Raw genomic sequence first — 21,311 nt, 5'->3', positions numbered from 1 at the left:
TGAGTCACAGTCCACTCAGTGGCACCTAACCACAACAACAAATTTTCGCACAAGAGGGACAGAGTGGGAAGTCATATATAACACGCTTATGTTTGTATCTGATGCACTTAACATAGACATCTAGTAATAAGAATTCTTAAATAAAGTAATCTGCGCTCTAGTCCTAGCTGTCAGTTGTAAAGCTTTCTGAGTCTGTTTTCTAAAAAATGGAGAGTTAGATCAAAACAAGGGTGCAGGTATCACCAAAGCTACATAAGCAGGGCTACTGTAAGCGATACAGCACTATACAAACCAACAGGGAGTGTTGGGGGGATCACAACTTATTTAGTTTACTTTTCCATGTTTAGTATTTTTTTAATATAAATACCATTGAGTTAGTATGTTATGATTTAGTAATAAGCCTATATAAACTGGGGAATTGAGCACTCAAATACTCGTAATGAATAGGAACATGGGATCAAAAGAGAGACTGCTGCAATCCCAGAGAAACACGGTTCGAATCCACCAGATGCTCTGCCGGAGAAGGAGGCGCAATATCCTCCTGTACCAGTCAGATCTGATTTGACGGTACACACACACAAAATAATTAAAAAAAAAAAAAAAAAGAGAGAGAGACTGCTGTTCTTGGGTACTCTCCAATTCTCCTATTTTGGGTTTTGTGGTTCTATGAAGAAAGGGCACTTAACATAAAGACAGTCTATTCAAGAGAAGGCAAGAAGCTTAGCAATTTTGTATATAAACAATACATTAAAAATGTATCTTCAAGAATAATGTAGTAGAACATGGAGAAAAAAAAACGAAGGAAACATTCCTGTTCCAGTTCTGGGGTGGGGCGGGGAGTGGTTCCTACCCTGCTGAAGCTGTTTGGTGAAGTCCTTGATGCTTGAAGCGTGTCTGCGTCGCTGAGTGACTAGCTCGTCTTTGAGTTCTTCTACCCGCGTGCTCAATGTCTGAACTTCTGTTTGTCTACAGGTGAGTTCAGTTCGTAGAGTCTCGACTTCCTCTTTTCGTAGTTCTTCCTCCTTCAACAATCGGCTTTCCTAAGTAGCAAATAGAAAAAGCAAGACAAAACAACCCAATTTTAATATCCTGGCATTTCTTTTCATTTTTGTTCACAGTTTCAAACCCTGAAATGACAAGGTCCTTGAGAGTGGAGTATGTTCTAGCATCACTTCTGACTAGGTGTTGGTTGCTGAGCTAATCAAACATCTTGTACAGCAATGCAAGGGACATGTTTATACATTCACAACAGGCACAGGTCTGAATCTGGGGTATAAAGTCTGCAAGTTATTTGTATGAGTAATCTGAGAATAGTCTCACATTACTTAGAAACATCAAGCCTCTGAAGCTATAGAACTAAACCAAAGAAATTTAAAGTAGGTTTTAAAGCAATATAGTTAATTCGGCTGAGAATGATAGAGAAATCCTGGATTACTTCTTTTTAAAAGTGAAGCACTTGGCAAATAATTTATACAATCACATCAGTTAAAAGAACAACTGATATTTCTTAACGCGTCTGAAATGACTAGAGCCAACAGGAGAGAGAATAAATCAATTCCTATTACTTCCACGCTGCTAGGGAAATTGAATGTGCTTCTTGCTATGTGTCCTGAAAAGATAAATCCATTTCTGTACTTACCAAATGAGCATTTGTCTCTTTCATTTGTTCACATTGGCGGTATAACTGACTTTCACTACAGGAAAGCTTATCAAATTGTGACTGCAAAGAATTGGATTCAGACTGAAGCTGCGCATTCTTGCTAGTGAGCTTTTCTGTGAAGAGGAGGAGCTCAGATTCTCTTTTCCTACTGCCTTCGATGTCCTTTTGTAGGTCATTAATCAAAGAATTAAGACTTCCCACTTCTTCCTTCAAATTTTCAATTTCTTGTTTACCTCTAAAAAACAAAGTTTATATTTAAGAAAAACTTACATTATTAAGAGACCTTAGTACTTTGAGAATTTTCATCTAGTGAAATGTTTTTAAAGGAACTTTAATCATTCATCCAAATATCTACGGATGTATGAGGAGCTCTAACGCAAAGGAGGTCAAGTTCAGCTGGGCTGCTAAACCAAAGGTCAGTGTTTGAACGCTCCACTGGCTTCTTAGGTGAAAGATGTGACTGTGCATCAATGAAGTTACAGCCTTGGGAACCCTACTGGAGAGTTCTACTCAGTCCTATACGACTGTTAGGAGACGGAATCAATCGTATGATAACGATTCTAATTAATAATGCCAGGAACTAAGATCTGGAGGTCTAAGTAAACAAGTCCAGTACGGCCCCTGCATGCAAAGACCTTTTGAGGGGCATCCACTCCTTAAACAACCTGCCTCTGGAAACTCTATGAACTTTGATAAATGTCGATAGTTCTAGAAAGGCTTCAGGCCTTTTGTTCATAGGGTCACTTTAAGTCGTGCTTGACTCTGACTCGATGGCAATCAACAACAACAGTCATAATGAATGTGAAGATTGTATTTGATGATAACAGTACGGAAAGTCATCTAACCACTAGGTGATGATTAAACTAATGCGTAATGCAAGGATTAGCAAACTTTTCCTACCAAGGGGCTATTAGTAAATATTATGGGCATTTGAGTCACGTAATCTCAGGTATTACTCTTCAACTTTGCCACTGTAGCATGAAAGTGGCCAGAAACAATACACTAAAGAATGAGTGTGGGTGGTTTCCAGGAAGATGTTATTTGCAAAGACAGGTAATGAGCTGGATTTGGCTCATGGGCTATGATTTGCTGGCCCCTGAGCTAAAAGCAAAGTAGAAGTGAGGAGGACAAAATATGTTCCACATAGAGGGGACAGCACCTGCCAGGGCTGGGGGGTGTCCGAGAATGATTTCTGACAGGTAAGGAATACGCTGTATCTCTACCATCTAAAACGGGGTTTGGGACACAGAAGATGATCACTGCCCATGAGGGAGCTCTGGTGGCTTAGTGGTCAGGCACTCCACTGCCAACACTAAGGCCCAGGCACGTGGTTCAAACCCACCAGCAGCTCACAGGAGAAAGATGGGCAGTCGCTGAGCTGGTTCCAACTCCACAGCACATTAACAACAACAAAGTGACTGACTATGGAAAGAGAGCTCACGAGGCAATCCTTGAGGCAGTGGAAAACTCACTGAAAAGTCTGAACAGAGTAGGCTGTTTATAAATGATGCTAATTGCAATGTGGGAAATGGATTCGAAGCAACTTGTTAAGAAGCTACAGCAGTTCTCTATGTAAGAGACGGCATGACAATGGTGTGGGCTGTAATGGTAGCAATGTAAATGTAAACAAGTAAGTGGACTTGAAAGAGCTTAAAGAATTATAGCAACATTTTGTTGTTGGTTAGATATAGGAAGGGAATGAGAGAAGAGTTCAGTTCTTTATAGTTCCTGGGCTGGTCATCCCGCTGTGAGCTCTCATGAGTCCTCCTAGCCCCCCAGAAGCAGCCAGGGGATGCACGTTAGTAGGGGGATAGATGAGTCAGTTCTGGCCATGGTAAGAGTTCAGGTTCAGGTGCCTTTGAGGCTCAGGAGTCTGGAGACTAGTAATAAGGACCAATTAGGATTGATACTAAGGATGTCTGATACCAAATTGAAAGAATACTTGGTATCACAGAGGTGTAGCAACATGAGAATTAAAGAAGGGCTTAGGACAGAAAGTGAAACCTGCAAAGGAGACTGAGGAAGACCAGGCAGAAAGGTGGGAGGAATCCCAGGAGGTGATGATCAAACTGCAGCCAGAGAGAAGAAGACAGAAGAACCTTGTACCCTCAAGGGAAGGCCAGAGAATAATGGGATTCAGAGGAGCAGGGACATTTCCTCCACGACAGCAGAAGGAAAGGCAGGGAAGAAGAAAGCCTGTAGGTTCGGGCAAATTTATAGGATCACTGGAAAGAAACTGATAGCACTGTCGGCTTTCAGTTCCCATTTTTTTCTGTGAAATAAAAAGTAATCGTCTGTTGAGTAGTAAAAGGGAGGATTTAAAGTGTAAAGAAATTGATGTGGTTTGGAGCAGACAGTAGACAGCTGGGCGGAAGGCCCTGATCGAGGACTCCTGGCTGGGGTCAAAAGTGAGGTCAGTAAGCACGCTTTCTAGCAACACTAACTTGTCAAACGGTAAAAATTTCTTTAGCAACATTCAATGTAATGTGTGGAAACAAGATATTTGGATTCAGTGTGAATCCAGGCCCTGTCAGGAATGAGTGGAGATTAGCTAACTGGTTTTATAAGGGGCCAAGGAGTGACATAAGCTCCTGACCCTGAGCTCCCTACATACAAATGTATATCTAGGTTGTTTTTGTTTTGTTTTTTTTTTTTGCGAGGGGGGCGGCCGCCTGTCCGGCAGCTCCCAATATCTACCTTTTCAAAGAAAAAAATACAGAATTTGAAAGCTAAACAACAGGCCAAGGAAATCCATTCTAAGTTGCTATAGCCAGTGTTTAAGGAATATAAACTTTGATTTTTAGAAGTCAAAATACGTAATTTAAAACCAAGAAAAAAAAGGTCAAATGAGGTTATTAGGAATTTTTTTAAAATTTAAGTAATGAAATTGTTTTTGTTTAATGTAAGTAAATGCATTTAAAATAGAATCCTCAAATAGGATTTTAAAAGTCTGTTGACACAAAGAGAAGCTGCTCCGCTCATACCTTTGAAACTGCTCCTGTATCTGATCTGCAGCTTTCAATTTGTCCAATAAATTCTGAATTTCTGCTTTCTGGCGATTAATAATTTCCTTATATTTTGATAACTCATCTTCTGTCCTTAGTCGTTCATCTTCTAGACATTTCACCTACGAATGATCAGAACCAAGTTAAACTAGAAGTGGTGTTTACTTGTCCTTGACAAACTATTTCAGAGGCTATAGTTACAATCTAAGCTGAATTCTGAACTAATATATAATATGAAATAATATAGTAATACTAAGTTAACAAGTCTTAATTTTAGTCTCTGCTTTCCCAAGATTTTGTAATGGAGTTTAAGTAAGTCATTTTATTCTTCCTGCATCCCCATTTCCTCACCTGAAAAGAGAGGATCCCTTCCTACCTACCTCAAAAAACTGGCTTGGAGAACAAACAGGAAGGTATATTTTGATTTTTTTTTTATTAATTTATTTAGTTTTCATTTCAATGAACATCTACAGAGATTTTGGAATTCCATTCATTCACTGTTGCACTTTTCTCCCCACCCACCCCGCCTTCTCCCTGCCCACCCCGCCTTCTCCCCGCCCAGAAGGTATATCAAAAACAACTTTGAATCATGATTATGTAGCTCAAGGTCAAAGTGGTTACTTAAAAGCCTTATTTTAACATAATGATAAACCTTTGTAATACATTTCACAGTCATGTTGTTGTTATGTACCATCAAATTAACCACAGATGATTTGTCAGCAGGTTTTCAGAGGCAGTAAATCTCATGGGAGGAAACTGCCCATCCTTCTCCTGCAGAGAAGCTGGTAGATTTGAACCACATGCCTTTGGGTTGGCAGTGCAAATCTTACCATCAGGCAACCAGACCTCTTTTTCACAGTCGTAATCCAATTAAAAAGACATAGGGTCACTATGAGTCATACTCAACTCAATGGCACAAAATAGTCACAGAGACTATAAAAACTGGATAAGGTCTAACAGAAATTAAAACTGTATCCTAAGACTTAAATACACACAGGAGAAACGGAAAGTAGGTTTTCCTGTTATTTCCTATAATCCACAGTTCTAAGGTCCAGCTCTCTTCCACTAATTTTCTGGTAAGACTACTTTTGGATCAGAGACCCACAAATCATAAATACAGCAAATGCGTTTGGCAAACACTCTGGCAACTAAAGTGGAGAATTTTTCATTTCCACTACAGTTCATCTTGTTGCCATTCTAATCCTTAGAGTTCTTTCATTTTGGAAAACTTCTACATATAAATATCTTTTCTCCTTTTTAAAAATAAAAAATGATTTAGAATTGAAAGGCCATCTTTCTCCTTCCTCAGGAATTACAACCGAAGGTGCAGTTACCTTGGTTCTCAATGTCCGTAGCTCATCCATGCCCTCCTTGAATGTTCTCTTCAGATCCTCTAGTTCCTTTATTTTGGCATGATGCATCTTATATCAGGTTTAGAAGAAAGCACAAATCAGTATATACAAAACTCAATTTAAAGTTTATTTCCTGTTTCCTTCCAACAGGTCTTAAAAGTCTGAAAGCAGTAGTAGGCTTAGAAAGTAATTCTGTCTGTATTTATTATACAATTGTGAGCCAGCCAAGGCAGAACCACTCACCTCTAGCTGGTCATATTTTTCTTGCATTTGTTTTTCAAGTTCTCCCTTTGTGACTCTGAGCTTTGCATCAAGTTCATTTGATTTAATTTCTTCTGACTCCTAAACAGAAATTTAAAAACATATATGACTTAATTTTTAAGGGTTTTTTTAATTATGAAAGGTGAAGAAGGCTTAGCAACTAAGTTTTCAAACTATGAAGTCCATACCTTGTTATGTATCTAAACACTACTGCACTGCACAATTTCATGTCAGTTTTCCATGAACAAGGATAGCAAAGGGGCTTTTTGGCTATAAGTTTTACATTTCATTGCACTCTTTATTCTTCTAACATTTTCTACTGTCTTCAGTTGGTTGATAAGGTCTCTAATAAATGCTCTGAAGATAATTTCAAGAAGTAAAAGACCTACCAAATCCATTCTATTCTTTAAATATGACGGATACAGAAACTGACTGAAACAAGAGGATTGTTTAGAATAGTTATGATCAATCTATTTGAAAAGTCAATACCTGATAGGTTTTTATCATGTCTTGACAGTTTTTTCGTATCTGTTCTGTTTCTTCTTTTGCCTGGGTTAACTTTGTTGCTGTTTCTCTGAGTTTATCTTTGGTTTCCTGCATTGACAAAAAAAAAAGCGATTAAGTTGATCAAGACGACAGGCTGAGCAGTGACTTAGACGTAAGAACATGGAATAGAAAGAATTCTTGCCTCAGCACTGCCTCTGAGGAGGGTAGGGTGGGGAGGTGGTCGGAAACTATTCTAATATTTGGCCAAAAACTGAAACTTACATATGCAGTTAACTGATAACTACTAAAACTTGTTTTCTTAAATTTTAAATTTCTAAAAGTTACCAACCTTCATCGCTGTTAAGACAAGAAAAGTGTTAAATAATTCTTCCCACATTCAAATAAAAAGTTAACTCTGATTTATGGCTGTCGTATCTGTTCAAATTGTTTTATAAGGGTTCATATTGCTATTTGGTTTCTTTTTCTAACTAATTTTTAAAATGGTAATTCTGAATTGTACAGAGACTACTCTCTCATTAAATTCAATTTTGTATCTTCTGAGCTCTTACTCTTACCTGCTCCAGGAGATATTTCTGACCACCTAGACTTTTTATTAACTCTCCATCCTGATTCATTATATTATAGTGTCTTCTTTCCTTTCCAAATCCTGACATTGCCTCTCTCGCTGACAGGCTTCTGACTTCTTAAGATCTTCTAAGATACAGGCCTGGTTCCACAGCTCTTTATCCGTAATTTTGTTTCAAAGAATTATCTAGGTTCGTGATTTTGGCTACCTTCTGAAGCTCAAGGGAGAACTTAGATATCACAGCCTCTTTACAGCTTTCTGTGATTATTCCTTAAAAAAGGGGTAGACGCTGCTGCTCTGTCAACCCTCAGACAGAAGCCATGGCATCCGTAGATGGGACAACATATACACTGTACTGCTGTGGAGCGTCTGTGTTTCCTCCAAGAAGTAGAAAGCTTCTGGACAGCAGGACCTGTGTTTTCTCCTCCATCAGTGCTTGAGATTTATTGCTCGTTTAACATTTGTTAAAATGAATGAATACCTAATACAGGTTTTCTGCACCAGGTAGGCAGGCCCTGTGTGAGCTCCAGGACTACCCAGGGGTGGTCCTTTCTAGAACTTCTTCCCCTTACGTCTGTAGTTTCTTCACCCCACACATGTACTACAGAGTCAGGTACACATGGCACATCCATCTTTTTCTTGTCTCTACTTGCCCTGCTGCTCTCTCTGAACTCTGCTAACTCAGGTCGTAATATTAGAATCTGTTTGCTTCCCCTTCCTTGCATTCCTTCGTTCATTTTTCTTCTCTCAAGGATCACTGTCCCGCACTGCTTGTGTACCGTGTCTAGAAACTTTTGTTTCATAGATTTATTTTGCTTTGGTTTAAGTGGAAAAGTATATCTGATCTCTTTTACTCCATGAGTTGGGCGCAGATCATGATTAAATCTTGCATCTTCTGAGGCAAAATATTTCTCCTGTCTAACACAGAAAACTTACTAACCTCTTGCTGGTTAATAAATGAATGTCTTTTTTTTTTTAATGTCTTTATTTTTAAAAGAATCGTTACGTTTTCAATTTCCATGTATCAGAACAACTGATTGTTAGACAACCTTCCTCCCAGAGGGTCTGCTTTCATCTGATCTTAAAGCAGCTCTACGTGGCTGTTACACCAGTTCCTAAACACAGGTGGCTCACAGATCTCTCTTTTCACCTCTTCAATGTTCGTATCCTTACAGATTTCAGCATCTCGTCTCTTAGGAATTTCCTAAGGATGAAGAAAGCTCCACAGACCTTAATGTTAAGACCAAGCAATAAGCTCAGATTCTGAAGCAAATCAAGTTGTCAGAAATCTTTACCATGCTATAGCCTATGGATTTTTAAATTCTCTATTCTGTCAATCTAATGTTAGGGAAATTTCTCAGGAGTTCCTATCATGTGTGAGATCTAATTTAAGTCATATTTCATAATTATTATTTTTCCTTCATAGTCTATCATCTTCAGATTACATTACCTTCTACCTACAACTACCAATGTAGTTAGTGCTTAACATTATGGGGTCAGGGTTAGTTTTAGTTTGGTATAGTTTTTAGTTTTCATTATTTTTGTGATACAAATTAGGTATAGTACCAGAAGGGATATATTCATAATAGGTAAGAAAACATATTTTAAAATCTGCACTACAGTCAAAATTATACTTAAATAAGAAATAATATTTCTCAATAATAGGAATCTTAGCATCTTATATATTTAAATTTTTTTTCATTTTATTTCCATTTTTATAATATACAGATCTCCATTCCTCAGGAAAAAACTTAAAAAATCCAAAACAACAAAAACCTGACAATGTTTAATATGAAATGTAATGTACAGAAATGTTTGAAGAAACCACCTAATTTGGGGTTATAAACAAGGAATGATAAAATTTAACATGACAACTAATTTGATATAGACAGCATGTAAGAAAGTTTGCTAACATCAAATATTCAGGCCCAAGCCTCATTATTGCTAACTTTGTGGCATTTGTTCTTAAAATGGATCCTAACAATTACTTGATTCTACTACTCACCTTGTGTGAATCCATTTCAGCTTTTAATTTGTTTTGTGCCCATTTTACTTTAATGATGTGAGAGTTGACATCTTCTTTTAATTTGTCTGTCTCTTTGATGAGTCTAGTTGTTTCCACTTCCTAAAATAACAACACCAGGTCAAATTTTCCATGTAAATAATTAGTCATTACTTGTGAGTCTGTTACACCCCTTCAGAATCATCAATGTAATATACTACATTCTAGCTTAGGAACTCACACGTGGTGGTCCACAGGCCAAAACTGGCCACCACTTGCTTTTGCACAATTCCTGTATTTTATATTTTAAAATAATTTTTTAAAAAATAAGAGCCGTATTTCATGAACAGGACATAAAATTTCTGCATCTATAAATAAACTTGTACTGGAAAATAGTCTCCCTCATCTGTGCCTCTACGGTCTCTGGCTGCTCTCGTGGTACGAGGGCAGACAGAGACCACGTGGCCTGACCAACCAAAACCATTTCCTGTCCGTCCCTTTACAGAAGAAGAGTCTGCTGACCCTACCATACTCTTTTCCAAAGAAATCTCCTCAGTAAGCTTTTTATAAAGTTAGAGGCCACACTCATTCAAAAAGCATCTAACTTTAAAGCATAATATTCATAAGAAGACATCTTTTTTATTTTCATAGTCTCAAACTTAAGTAGGAAATTCAATGATTTATAGAATATAGTTCTGAGCTCTGTTATTATTGTCAGGTGCCATCCGGTCTGGCAAACTTCATGGCGACCCCAAGACCAACAGATCTGACCCCTGTCCTATCTTGCGCCATCCTCACATTTTTTGACACACTCAACCCACAGCCGGAGTCACTAGTCTTGTTGTAAACCATCCTCAGAAAGAGAACCACACCACGATTTGCAATGATAATCTTAGAGAAGCCTTTTCAATCTCTTTCCTTCATGCTACCAATTTTTGTAAAGACTTCTTTTATCACTTTTCAAAAGGTCTACATTTCTACTTGCTGTGTTGCTGCTGTGTACCACAGAGTCGGAAATGACCCATGGTGACCCTTTGGCAGGTTTTCAGAGGCAGTTAATCCCATGGGAGGAGACTGCCCGTCCTTCTCTGTGGAGCAGCTGGTGGCCTCGAACAGTGTGCCTTCAGGACTGCAGTGCAGCTTCTTACCAGTAAGCCACCAGAGCTCCCTACACTTCTACTCACAACATTACATTTCTGTCAGATTAAGATGTCTTTAAATTTACTCTAAAGTCATACAAAGCAATTTTAGGAGGAAGCAAAAATAGTACAGTTATACTGATTATGTGTGCTGCAATTAATGCCATAAAATGAAATGCTTATGAATGGTTAAACAGACAACCAATTTGCGTTGTAAACGTCCATTCAATCACAGAAAAACCCAAAGTAGTGAGAGATTAATTCAAAACACACCCAATACAAATCTTAAAAAGGAAAAAAACGGATTTAAAATTCAACATATAAGAGAATTAAATAGTTAAATCCAATTATTATACATGAAAAAAGTTTACATTTGTACTTTAACCAACTGAGTGTCTTTTGTGTATAAGCATATCTCTATGATTCCTCTCAATTGGCTGACATTGGGGTGAAATTTGAACTAAATTTGAACAAAATCAGAATTCTTGAAAACAGCAGTACCATATCTGAATTAGAACTTAGTAACTAAAAAATAACATCTATCACAGAAAATGTTAATACACGAGAAACAGGACCAGGCTATAAGGTTGCCTGGGAACAGCCAGAGCGCAGGAATTCAATCTAAGACTTGGACAGCACCCAAGGGTGTGCTTTTCTGTAAGAAACATGTGAATTTGTTCTTTTGTAAGTTTTTCATTAAGACTCTGGTCAAATTATACATCTAGCTAAAAATTCTTCACAGTTGACACTACTCAAAAACCAAACTCACTTCCACCTAATCAATTCTGACTTATGACGACCTTTCACTGGATTTCCAATGCTGTTAATCTTTCCAGGAGGAGACTGCCTCATTCCTCTCCTTCAGAGCAGCTGGTGGAGTCAAACTGCCGAGCTTTGAGTTAGAGAATCCACCAAGCCCCCAGGGTTGCTTACGTTTGACAGTGTCATTGTTGTTGTTAGGTGCCACAGACCCAACCACTCACACTGGCCCTAGGGGTAACAGGTGGAAGCCCTGCCCTGTTCGGGACCATCTTTACTCTGATATTTCTACATACATATTTTACTTAAAAAAAAAAAAAAATCATCCCTTAAAGCTAAAATATCATGAGCTATGTAAAGATAGCTTTTAAGAAGCCTATCAAAAACTATCTCATAAGTAATATGTGTTAATCATTTTCAAACCTTTTTACAAACAGGTAAACTGTATTATAAACCAACTATATGAAAGTATACTAAATATGCCAAGATACTGGAGTTACTACAACACTCACTCATTGAAGGGAAGCGAATGGAAACAATTTAATGCGTATGAGTACTTTAACCATGTTTAGATTACTTGATTAAAGAAGAGAAAGCATAGAGAATACTTGTGAATAATGCGCAGTCGCACAAGTTATACCTTTGTTTCATACAGCTGCTGCAACCTTCCTTTCTCCTGAGAAAGCTGTTTAATTTTGTTAGTGCTTTTCTCACATTCCTTATTTGCATCTCTAAGTTTTCTCTCAAGTATCTCTTTTTCCTTTCGAAGGTCTAAAGACTCCTTCTCACCTCTTACATACTTCATTACCATTGCTTCCTTTTCTTGGCGTGCCTCTTCACATTTTTTGCTGGCCTTTGGAAAAAATATTATCAAGCATTGATAAAAAGTATTTTTCAAATAATAAAAACCATCAAAATAGTATTTTTCTATTATATCATGAACATATTTTAGTTATTATAATTTCCAGGACATGTGTCTTAACTTTTAAGATAAAAGAAACAAAGTCTACATTGTAGAAAAATGATATACTAAATTACTGTCCTGGCCATGGTCTTCACAATTATGGGCTACGTATCAGAGAGCTAGACAATGACTAAGGATGACAAGAAGAACTGATGCCTTTTGAGTTGGGGTGCTAGAGAAGAGTCTTAACACACCACGAACAGCTGAGAAAACAAATAGGTCTGTCTGTCTTGGAGAGGGTAAAATCAAATCTCTCCTTGGAGGCTAAGATTTTGAAAATCTGCCTCACACACTTTTGGCATGTGGCGAGAAGGGACTGGTCCTTGGAGAAGGACATCATGTTTGGAAGGGTGGAGGGACAGCACAACAGAGGAAGACCCCGAATGAGATGGTTTGATACAACATCTGAGGCAATGGGAGTAGGTGTGACAAGAGTCAGTGAGACTGGCTCAAGATAGAGCAGGCTTCACAGGTGTTGTACACAGGATCACTACGAGTTGCAGGTGACTCGAAGACACATAACAATACAACTTTAAATATGTCCACCCAACACTGCACAAAGAACCTAAAAATGGCTTATACACCATCTGTGAAAGATGCACTCCAAAAAGATACCCCCCTCTCGACTTGCACAAAGGAGTATAATAAGGTTAACTCTATTTGTGTGGGGGGCAGAGGAGTCAAGTTATAACACTCTCCAGCATTTACAAGCACAGCTCTACGTCTCTGAAGTGTCAGGTCGAAATTTATTCTACCAATCCTGTCTAGATAATGGGGAAACATCACTGAGGAAAATGAAATTCCTATGCATAAGGTGTGTGTACATGCATGTGTGAATGTGTACATGTGTATGCTGGGCATCTATGGATCAAAGGATAGACACTGACGGGGCAGGAGGCTTTCCCTTCATATTCCTTATACATCCTTCATTAGTTTTCATAACCTGCATATATTTATGTATTGGTTTAGCATTTTTTTAAAAAAGTTTAAGAAAAATAAAATCATTATTCTTAATATACTACTAATGTTCAAAACACTCTAGTAAAACAATCACCAGAGTATCAAGTTAAAGACCACGATGTGAACAGTACCTGCTCCATCCGATGGGCCACCTCTTTGTGCAACTGCTGAATTGCATTTTTAGCTGCAGTATCTTGTGCTACCAGTTTGTCTTTGGAAGCTTTAACTTCTTTATTAAGTTCTTCTATTCTTGATTCCAACTGTAAAGAAAAATATTTCCATATTATTTTTATAGCTACAACGAATAGAACTGATACCTCAAATAGATATAAAGATTGAACATAAAAATGAAGAAGGCAGGGAGCGCTGGTGGCCTAGTGGCAAGACGCTGCACTGCAATCCCAGAGGTATGCGGTTCAAATCCACCAGATGCTTTGCTGGAGAAGGAGGGGGCAATCTCCTCCTGTATCAGTGAGATCTGATTTGATGGTACAAAGAAAAATAATATAATAAAAATATTTTAAAAAAATGAAGAAAGCATTCACTACAGAAATAAAAATTAAATGTTACTAACATTTCTGTATGTCCTATAATTAATACAAATCTAAAACAAATCATAAGAGACTTATGAGGCTTAGAAGGCCTTGCTCATGGTATATAAAAAAATACAGGCAGAAATACACAACCATAAGATAAAACTGATGAATGGGGCTTTCTAAACATTAAATCCCTGCGTGTATAAAAACATTTTCCAAAAAGTGGAAGGAAAACCTACTGACTGGGAATAAAAAAATCATTTGGCAATACCATCTCAGACAAGGGTCTTATAACAAAAGCTTACAGAGTCCTACAGGGCCTCCACAAGAAAAAAGACTGATAACACAATTACAGAATAGGCAAAAGACAAGGAAAGACCTCTCTGACAGAGGAAGCTATTTGGATGGCCAACAAACACATGAAGAAATGCTCCAAATCACTGGCAATAAGAGAGATGCAAATCAAAACCACAATGAGACACCATCTCACTCCAGTAGCAGTGGTAAAGTTCAATAGGACAGCAAATATTAAATGTTGGAGAGGAGGTGGAGAGACAGGAACTCTTAGACACTGTTGGGATTGTAAAATGGTGCAACCACTCTGGAAGGCAGTTTGGCATTTTCTCAAAAAGCTGAACAAAGAAATTCCATATGACCAAGCTATTCCACTGTTGAAATATACCCTGAGAAAATCAGAAATTAAACACAAATGGAGATTTGTACACCAATGTTCACAGCAGCATTATTCACCACTGCAAGAAGATGGAAACTGCCCAAATGTCCAACCATAAGCAAATGGATTGAGAATTGTAGTACATTCACACAATGGAATACTACACATTCAGGAGCAATGATTTTAAAAAATCACTATATAACTTGGAACTCAAGAGCATTATGTTAAGAGAGCTCACTCAGTCCCATAAAGATAAATAGTGTATAAAACCATTATTGTGGAAACAGAAAGATACATAGTAAAATGGTTATGAGGTCTAAGGGAGTAGGAGCAGAGGGGTGAGGATGGGCAGGGGGGTAATTGTAGGGTTGCACAATTTAATGGGTAGAGGGAGGGGTGGGTGAAGGAAATGGGAAAGATCTGGTGTGAAAAACAATATATACAAACTCTGTAAGCAACCCAGCATAAATGAAAATGTATTTTTTAAAACCATTTGAAACTAATACTAAGAGGTATTATGGAAGTCCGAGAGCAACCCACTAAAGAATAACGAGGGGAAAAAAAGAAGTGTGCTATACCAGTTCTTCTGTTTAGAATTTCTTCAAGTGCTAGCAAAGGAAAGGAAACTCCAGTGTTCTCTTAGGACAGAATCACTAATGAGCTCTTAAGTGGAACAGCTCTAGTTTCCTCTAATCAGTTCAGTGTAAAGTTTCTGGTAATCAGTAGTAACCTGACTACAAAAAGATTAATTCGGCCTATTTTTACAGTTTCTTTACACTTTAAAGTGTAAAGTTTGGTTTCTAGTGGTCTAGTGATAAAGAGCCGCAATAATAACCCAAAGGCACACGGTTCGAATCCCCCAGTGGTTTTTTGGGAAAAAGGCAGTCTCTACTCAAGATTTAATCTCTCTGAAAACCCAATGGAGGGTCAGCTATGAGTTGGTTCCAACTCGACAATATGTAACAACAAACAACAAAGTACCAAAAAAAAAAAACAAAACTAGGTAACAGAATTTTTCATATACTCACATTCCAAGTATAAGCAAATTAGACTTGCTTTTATTGTTTATAATTATTTTCATTACATAGCTTCTTATGAAAGATAGGGCCAAAGAGAAAAAAAGGTCGTAAGGCTAGAACACATAGATCTCGTCCACAGATGAAAAAAGCAGCTTAGAAAGAGGAACAATTCAGTTTGCTACCAGTCTAAGTACTCACTTTGTTGACCCAAGGTATCAGAAGATAGATTATACGGCACACAAAAGGAGAAAAGAGATGGAGAAGTAGAGGGAGAGAAGTGGGAAGAGAGCAAGAAAGAAAGGAAAAGAAAGAAATGAACAGGACAGACAAGGGTATATTCACAAGACAAAAATCTAAATTTCAACAGCCAATCTTCACAATATAGTAAATAAAAATACTAAACATGGAGCCATATTAAACTGTAAGTTAAAAAAAATTCCAATGCTAAATAAAATCCTTTAGTATATTGCTTCTTTACATAATTAGTAAAGGCAGTCTAGCTGTCAAATCATCCTTTATTTCTCAGAATTTTATAATATATATTCACATATAATTTAAAAATGTAGGTTTACTTTCAAAAATTAGAATTCTTTTCCTATATTATGAAATAAAATGCTTTAAATATCAAGTAATTTTCTGCAGTTAAAATATAAGTTAAGGTTTGAGCATATTTTTTGGAATCTTAATTTATACACAACTCATCAGGAATGCATTTCTTTTATAATTGGACTTTAACATTTTCTGCTTTTTACCTGTTTAATTGTACTCATATGTTGCTTCTCTGTTTCTGTTCGTTTTTTAAGTTCTTCTCTTAAATTGTCTTTCTCAGAGCAAATGTCTAAAATGAGCTCTTGATGCTTCTTATTTTCTTTAATTAACCTAAAATTTTAAAAGGGTGGTAAAGGTAAAATATAAGTAAAAATGGAGGTAAAATGAGATGGGGGAGAAATGTAAAGATAGCTATGCTTACATTTCTAAACAGTCTTTTAAAATCATATATTTTGCTTTGTCCAACACTCTGGTCAATAAGATTATTGTCTTTCTCCTAGAAACATTTTGTGCATTTCAGATCAAAAATATTCAGATAAAGAAAACCACATACTTTTACGTACATGCCTCTGGGAATCTCAACTATGCATTTAGTTTCTCTAGTTCAGTTCTAAACCAGAATTGAGTTTACTCCCCAGGGGGCGTTTGACTGCTCCAGACATTAGTCTGTAGATCTTTTCAGCTGTTAACACCTGTGGGGTGGGGGAAGGGAGTGTAGTCGCACGCTGCCCACGGTCTGTGACCCTGGATGTGTCTTGATGGCTGTTACCTGGTGAGCAGAGGATGCACACAGTCTTCCTAAAATAGAAAATAACCTGGTCCAAGGTATCAATCTTGCTGAAGTCAACAAATCCTGCTTTAGATTTTAAAAATATTTTCATGATATTCTGAAAGTTACAGACGTATAAAACAAACCTACTGCTGTCAATTCCAGCTCATTGGCTTTCCAAAGCTATAAATCTTTTATGTGAAGAAACTGCTCATCTTTGTTCTGTGAAAGGTGGTATATGGTGGTATATATTTGAACCACCAACCTCTCCATTAGCTGTGCAATTATATTATGCACTACATTATCAATATGAAGTAAGCAAATAAAAGTTTCAACAGAAATGTCAATTTGAGAACCTGAAAAAACAGAAAATCTTAACAACTACCTGCAATATACTGTTAAGACAGTAAGAACTATATGGCATTTTTGACAGCTACTGGCCCAGGATTATTAATAACAACAGCCATTACCTAACACCAACTGTGTGCAATGTTTATATTCTTAGGTGCACTATATCATATACTATTTCAGGCATTACTTTTGGAGTAGTATTGAGGAGACATCTAGAGATTTGAGATACTTGGCTAAGACAATGAAATCACAGTGAGCAGGTTTTGGTCAGAACGACTGACCAAGATCACTTAGAAGAGCAAACCACGAGATCAGTAACAGGGAATGTTCTATTGGGCAATAGTTGACTATGGGTTGTGTTTTTTTTGGTCATGTTCCTTGTGTACCTGGATTTCCTCTCTCCCTGTTTCTACACACGTAAATACACGTCCCTAATTATTCCAGATGAATTTGTTTAAAGTGTATTTTTAAAGATAATTAGACTATAGGTTAGCTAAGGCCAGTGTCTTGGTTACCAAGTGCTGCTAAAACAAATATGGCTTTAACAAAGAGAAATTTATCCTCTCTTAATTTAGGAGACCAGTTTAGAGAGAGATTTTCTTTCTGTTAGCTCTGGGGGAAAGGTTCTTATCTTTTTCCAACATCGGTGAGTCCTTGTTCCTTGGAGATCTCCCTCCATGTGTCTTGGTATTAACCTTGCCAAGTGTAGGAGGTTCTCAGCACAAGGACACTGGATCTGAAATGCACTCCACTCCTGGCTCTTTCCTTGGTGTAGCTAGCTCCTCCTTTGTTCTCTTCACTCTCCTTTTCTTTCTTGTAAGATAAAAGGTGACACAAGCTCCACCAAAGGGACATTCCCTTTACACTGGATTAGCACTGTGACCTGCGTGAGTGTTGCTTCCTATCCTAACCTCCTTAGAATACTGGCTCATCACATCTGAGATCACCTAATGGGAGTGAATTATATTTATCATCCTGTAACTGCCAAGCCACTGAGAATCATGGCCATTTGGAGGGAATAATTCAATGTATGACATTCCATTCCTTGAGTCTTCCAAAATTCATGTTTCTGACATGTGCAGAACACTTCCTTCCAATCCATCATACCATCCTGAAAATCTGAAAACAAGTCTAAATCCAAAACCCATCTTGGGGAAAATTTCTCTTCATCTGTAAATCTAGAACACAAGTTATCTGGTTCCAAAGTAGAATGGCAAAACTTAAATGTTACATATTTCTATGAAAATTGGAAGAAACTATAGGGGAAGTAAGGGTAATAGGCACTAAACAACAAAAAACACAGTAGAAAAATTTACATTAGCTCTCATGGCTTGAAAAAGAATCCTTTGTTCACCAAGACCTTTTGAACAATAGCCCTGCCTACCAGAACATGATGAGGGACATCTTCTCCGGATTCTAGATGGAGGCCCCTCAGCCTAAGCGTTAGCTTTGTCTTCTAGGCTCCCTAGAATGGCAACTCTGATGACTTGGCTTTGAGTGGCCTCATTCTCCTGTTCAATTGAGTGCCACTTCATTCCCTCACCTTGGCAGGTCCCTTTTCTTCCACCTGGACATGTCAGCCTATCCCCCCAGCTTTGGGAAGCATTTTCACCTTGGCACTCTTACATGGCAGCCCCACATTCCAGATTAGGATGCTTTAACACCATCCGTTGAGACTCAGACGTTGTCACCTATCCGTCAAGAACAAGGCAGCTCTGTTTTCCATGCTCCTTGTCACTTCAGCTTCTACCACCTGGTTCTCAGAGCTCCTGCTCCTAAACCTTTGGGGCCTCTGGGATAGGCTCAGCCTCTGCCCTCCTTACTCAAGTGTTACCAAGCTCTTTAGAGCCCGGAGGTACCCACTCTGCCAGCAAACCTCTTGCTCAAAGGTGTTCAATAATCTTGTCCTGTGGGCCAATTGAAACATCTTCACGCGCTGCTGGTATCCTGGTTCTGCCGCTTCTCACCACCTGCACCATCTCTGGTATTATAGCTTTCTTCACATTCTTATGAGCTCCTTCCAGGGTTATCTTTTATGTCCATAATTCAACCAACAGTCTCTCCAAAATAATCTAAAGTTTTATTTATGTTAAAGTCACCCATTTGTGGTATTTCTGATAAAGAAGTACTAGATAAATAAGGCAGAATTTCATACTAAGAGAGTTAGATATTACCTCTAACCGATACCTATAATTTAGAGGTGGTTTTAGAGTTAAGTTTTCATCTCCATGTATCTTGGGTATCAATCTTCCTGAATCTAGAAAGTTTTCAACAAAGGAACCTGAGACCAAGGGCATGCTCTGCTCCTGACTCTTCTTTCTTGGTGGTACCAAAGTTCCTCATTCTCTTCTCTCTCCTTTCAGCCTTGTAAGATAGAAAGTGATGCAGGCCACACCCCAGTAACACCCCATATACAGGATCAGAGCTGTGACTTGAGAAAGGGTGCTGCATCTCACCCTAATTCCCTTACAACTTTTTGGCTAGTCACATCAAATCCCAACTCAGTGGATCATTACATTATTACATAACTGCCAAACCACTGGGTCATGGCCCAACCAAACCGACACGTATTACAGGGAAGACAATTCAACCTATGACAGCTAGTACACATTACTGTCATTTCTGAAAGCTTCCAAATGAACATCTACATTCCTGTAATTAAACTTAAAATTCTGAGTAGTTGTTAATACTATTAGGAGAAGTATTAAATGAAAATATTAGTTAAATAAAAATGAAGTCCATAAATTTAAAGGAAGTCTAAAAATAACTGTTCTTATTAATTAAATGTATCATCAACCAATTCTTTAGTAAAGTTTAATCCTTAAAGAATTTACAATGGAGATTATAAGAACACCTCTTTGAATGTCATAACATCTTATGACTTTGAATTTCTTTTAATTTTGATAATACACTTCTCACGTCTTTCAAAACTAATACAACTTGCCTTTATAAAGATTTCTAGCTCCCTAATGAATTTAAACTATTTAATGAGTTATCCTTTATATTTAGATATTAATAACAAAACAAAGCTGATATTTACTTAATTATTCAGCAAATACATACACACTCGACAACTAAGGTGTCAATTACCATCTACTTTGGGATTAAAAATAGAAAATTATGCAATCCCTGGGGGAAAAGAAAATAACTAAAAGTGTTCAAAAACTTACTTTTTTATGGTATGTTCCTGCTGCAAATACTTATCTTGTACACATTTTTCAAACATAACTAATGCATGTTCCCCCTTATTCATTCCATTCCGCACACGGTGTTCATCTGTCAACTCTGTAGATAAGAGCTCAGATTCGATTTCTTCTAACAAATCCTCCGATGTAGAATCATTCTTGATTTTTGAAATCAGTTTCTTGGTACAAGCTGTATCATAGGGACTCTCTGAATAAGTCTTTTGGTCAGCTGTTTCTGTAAATGTAGATGACCTTAATTCTGCCAATATCTGTGTTACTGTCTGCTCTGTTTCATTTGTTTTAGAAACCTGTTCTGAAACATTTCCAACAGGAAACTGAGCCATTTGTTCAGAATGTTCTGGGCATATGTCTGTTTTAGGACAAGAACCCTCCTGTCCACCATGATCTGAAATGCAATCTTTCTGTGCTTCAGTTTTGCTACTGTGCTCACTGGGGCGACATGAAGTGGTATCAAAGCCTGGGGACAATGGCCGTGGGTCATTTTCCAAGCTGCTGCTTTCATCACCAGAAGCAGAATTGCATGAGCCTTCCTTTCCTTCCGGTGTTTTCCCACTGCTTTCTTCAGAGGAAGTGGAGGCTGTGTGCTCCGTCTCTGACATGCTGACTGGCACCAGTTCACTCTGCATTTCTTCAGATCTGCTCCTGATCTTCATTTTACATCTAAGAAAATCAAAACATTCAAATTAGGGGCATTTTTAAAAAACCAAGATAATAACTAAGGTTACAAATTTCACCACTAGCAATTCCTTCAGAAGCCTTTCTGGGAGAAAAAAACCAACACAGAACTGACCCAAGAATACTGTAACCAGCAGGGCTGCAATAAAGGCTGATTTTTAACTTCCTCCCATTCAGCCTGTCATGTCACTAGTTAATTTCAGCTGCAGCCTTGCATTCTTGAACATCTTGATGTTAGGCAAAGAATAAGACTAATAATCAGAAGGTTAGTACCAAATTCCTTCAGCTTCATAAGGGGTGGGGGGAAGACTGCCTCAAGTATCTATTAAGAAAATAAGAGGGAAATGAGTGAAAGCACC

At 37.8% G+C, this 21,311-nt stretch overlaps 1 protein-coding gene across 1 annotated transcript in view; it reads right to left on the bottom strand.

Moving 5' to 3' along the window:
- The window catches only part of LOC102859737 (chromosome unknown open reading frame, human C10orf118), a 25,683-nt gene extending 4,751 nt beyond the window's left edge, over positions 1–20,932 (bottom strand). Inside the window, exons 1-11 of the mRNA XM_006879919.1 lie at positions 20,242–20,932; positions 16,155–16,281; positions 13,306–13,434; positions 11,891–12,103; positions 9,356–9,475; positions 6,768–6,872; positions 6,261–6,359; positions 6,000–6,086; positions 4,645–4,787; positions 1,640–1,895; positions 851–1,040 (exon numbers count right to left, since the gene is read on the bottom strand). Of these exons, the coding sequence (XP_006879981.1) occupies positions 851–1,040; positions 1,640–1,895; positions 4,645–4,787; positions 6,000–6,086; positions 6,261–6,359; positions 6,768–6,872; positions 9,356–9,475; positions 11,891–12,103; positions 13,306–13,434; positions 16,155–16,281; positions 20,242–20,930 (2,158 nt within the window). The 5' untranslated portion in view covers positions 20,931–20,932. The remainder of the gene's footprint in view (positions 1–850; positions 1,041–1,639; positions 1,896–4,644; positions 4,788–5,999; positions 6,087–6,260; positions 6,360–6,767; positions 6,873–9,355; positions 9,476–11,890; positions 12,104–13,305; positions 13,435–16,154; positions 16,282–20,241) is intronic.
- Positions 20,933–21,311: the final 379 nt, after the last annotated feature.

Source organism: Elephantulus edwardii, unplaced genomic scaffold (genome assembly GCF_000299155.1).
Source record: "Elephantulus edwardii isolate Elephantulus edwardi_28Jun2011 unplaced genomic scaffold, EleEdw1.0 scaffold00006, whole genome shotgun sequence".
In the NCBI taxonomy this organism is placed as follows: Eukaryota; Metazoa; Chordata; class Mammalia; order Macroscelidea; family Macroscelididae; genus Elephantulus; species Elephantulus edwardii.
Note: the sequence above shows the minus strand (reverse complement) of the source record. Positions and strands in the feature narration are given on the sequence as shown.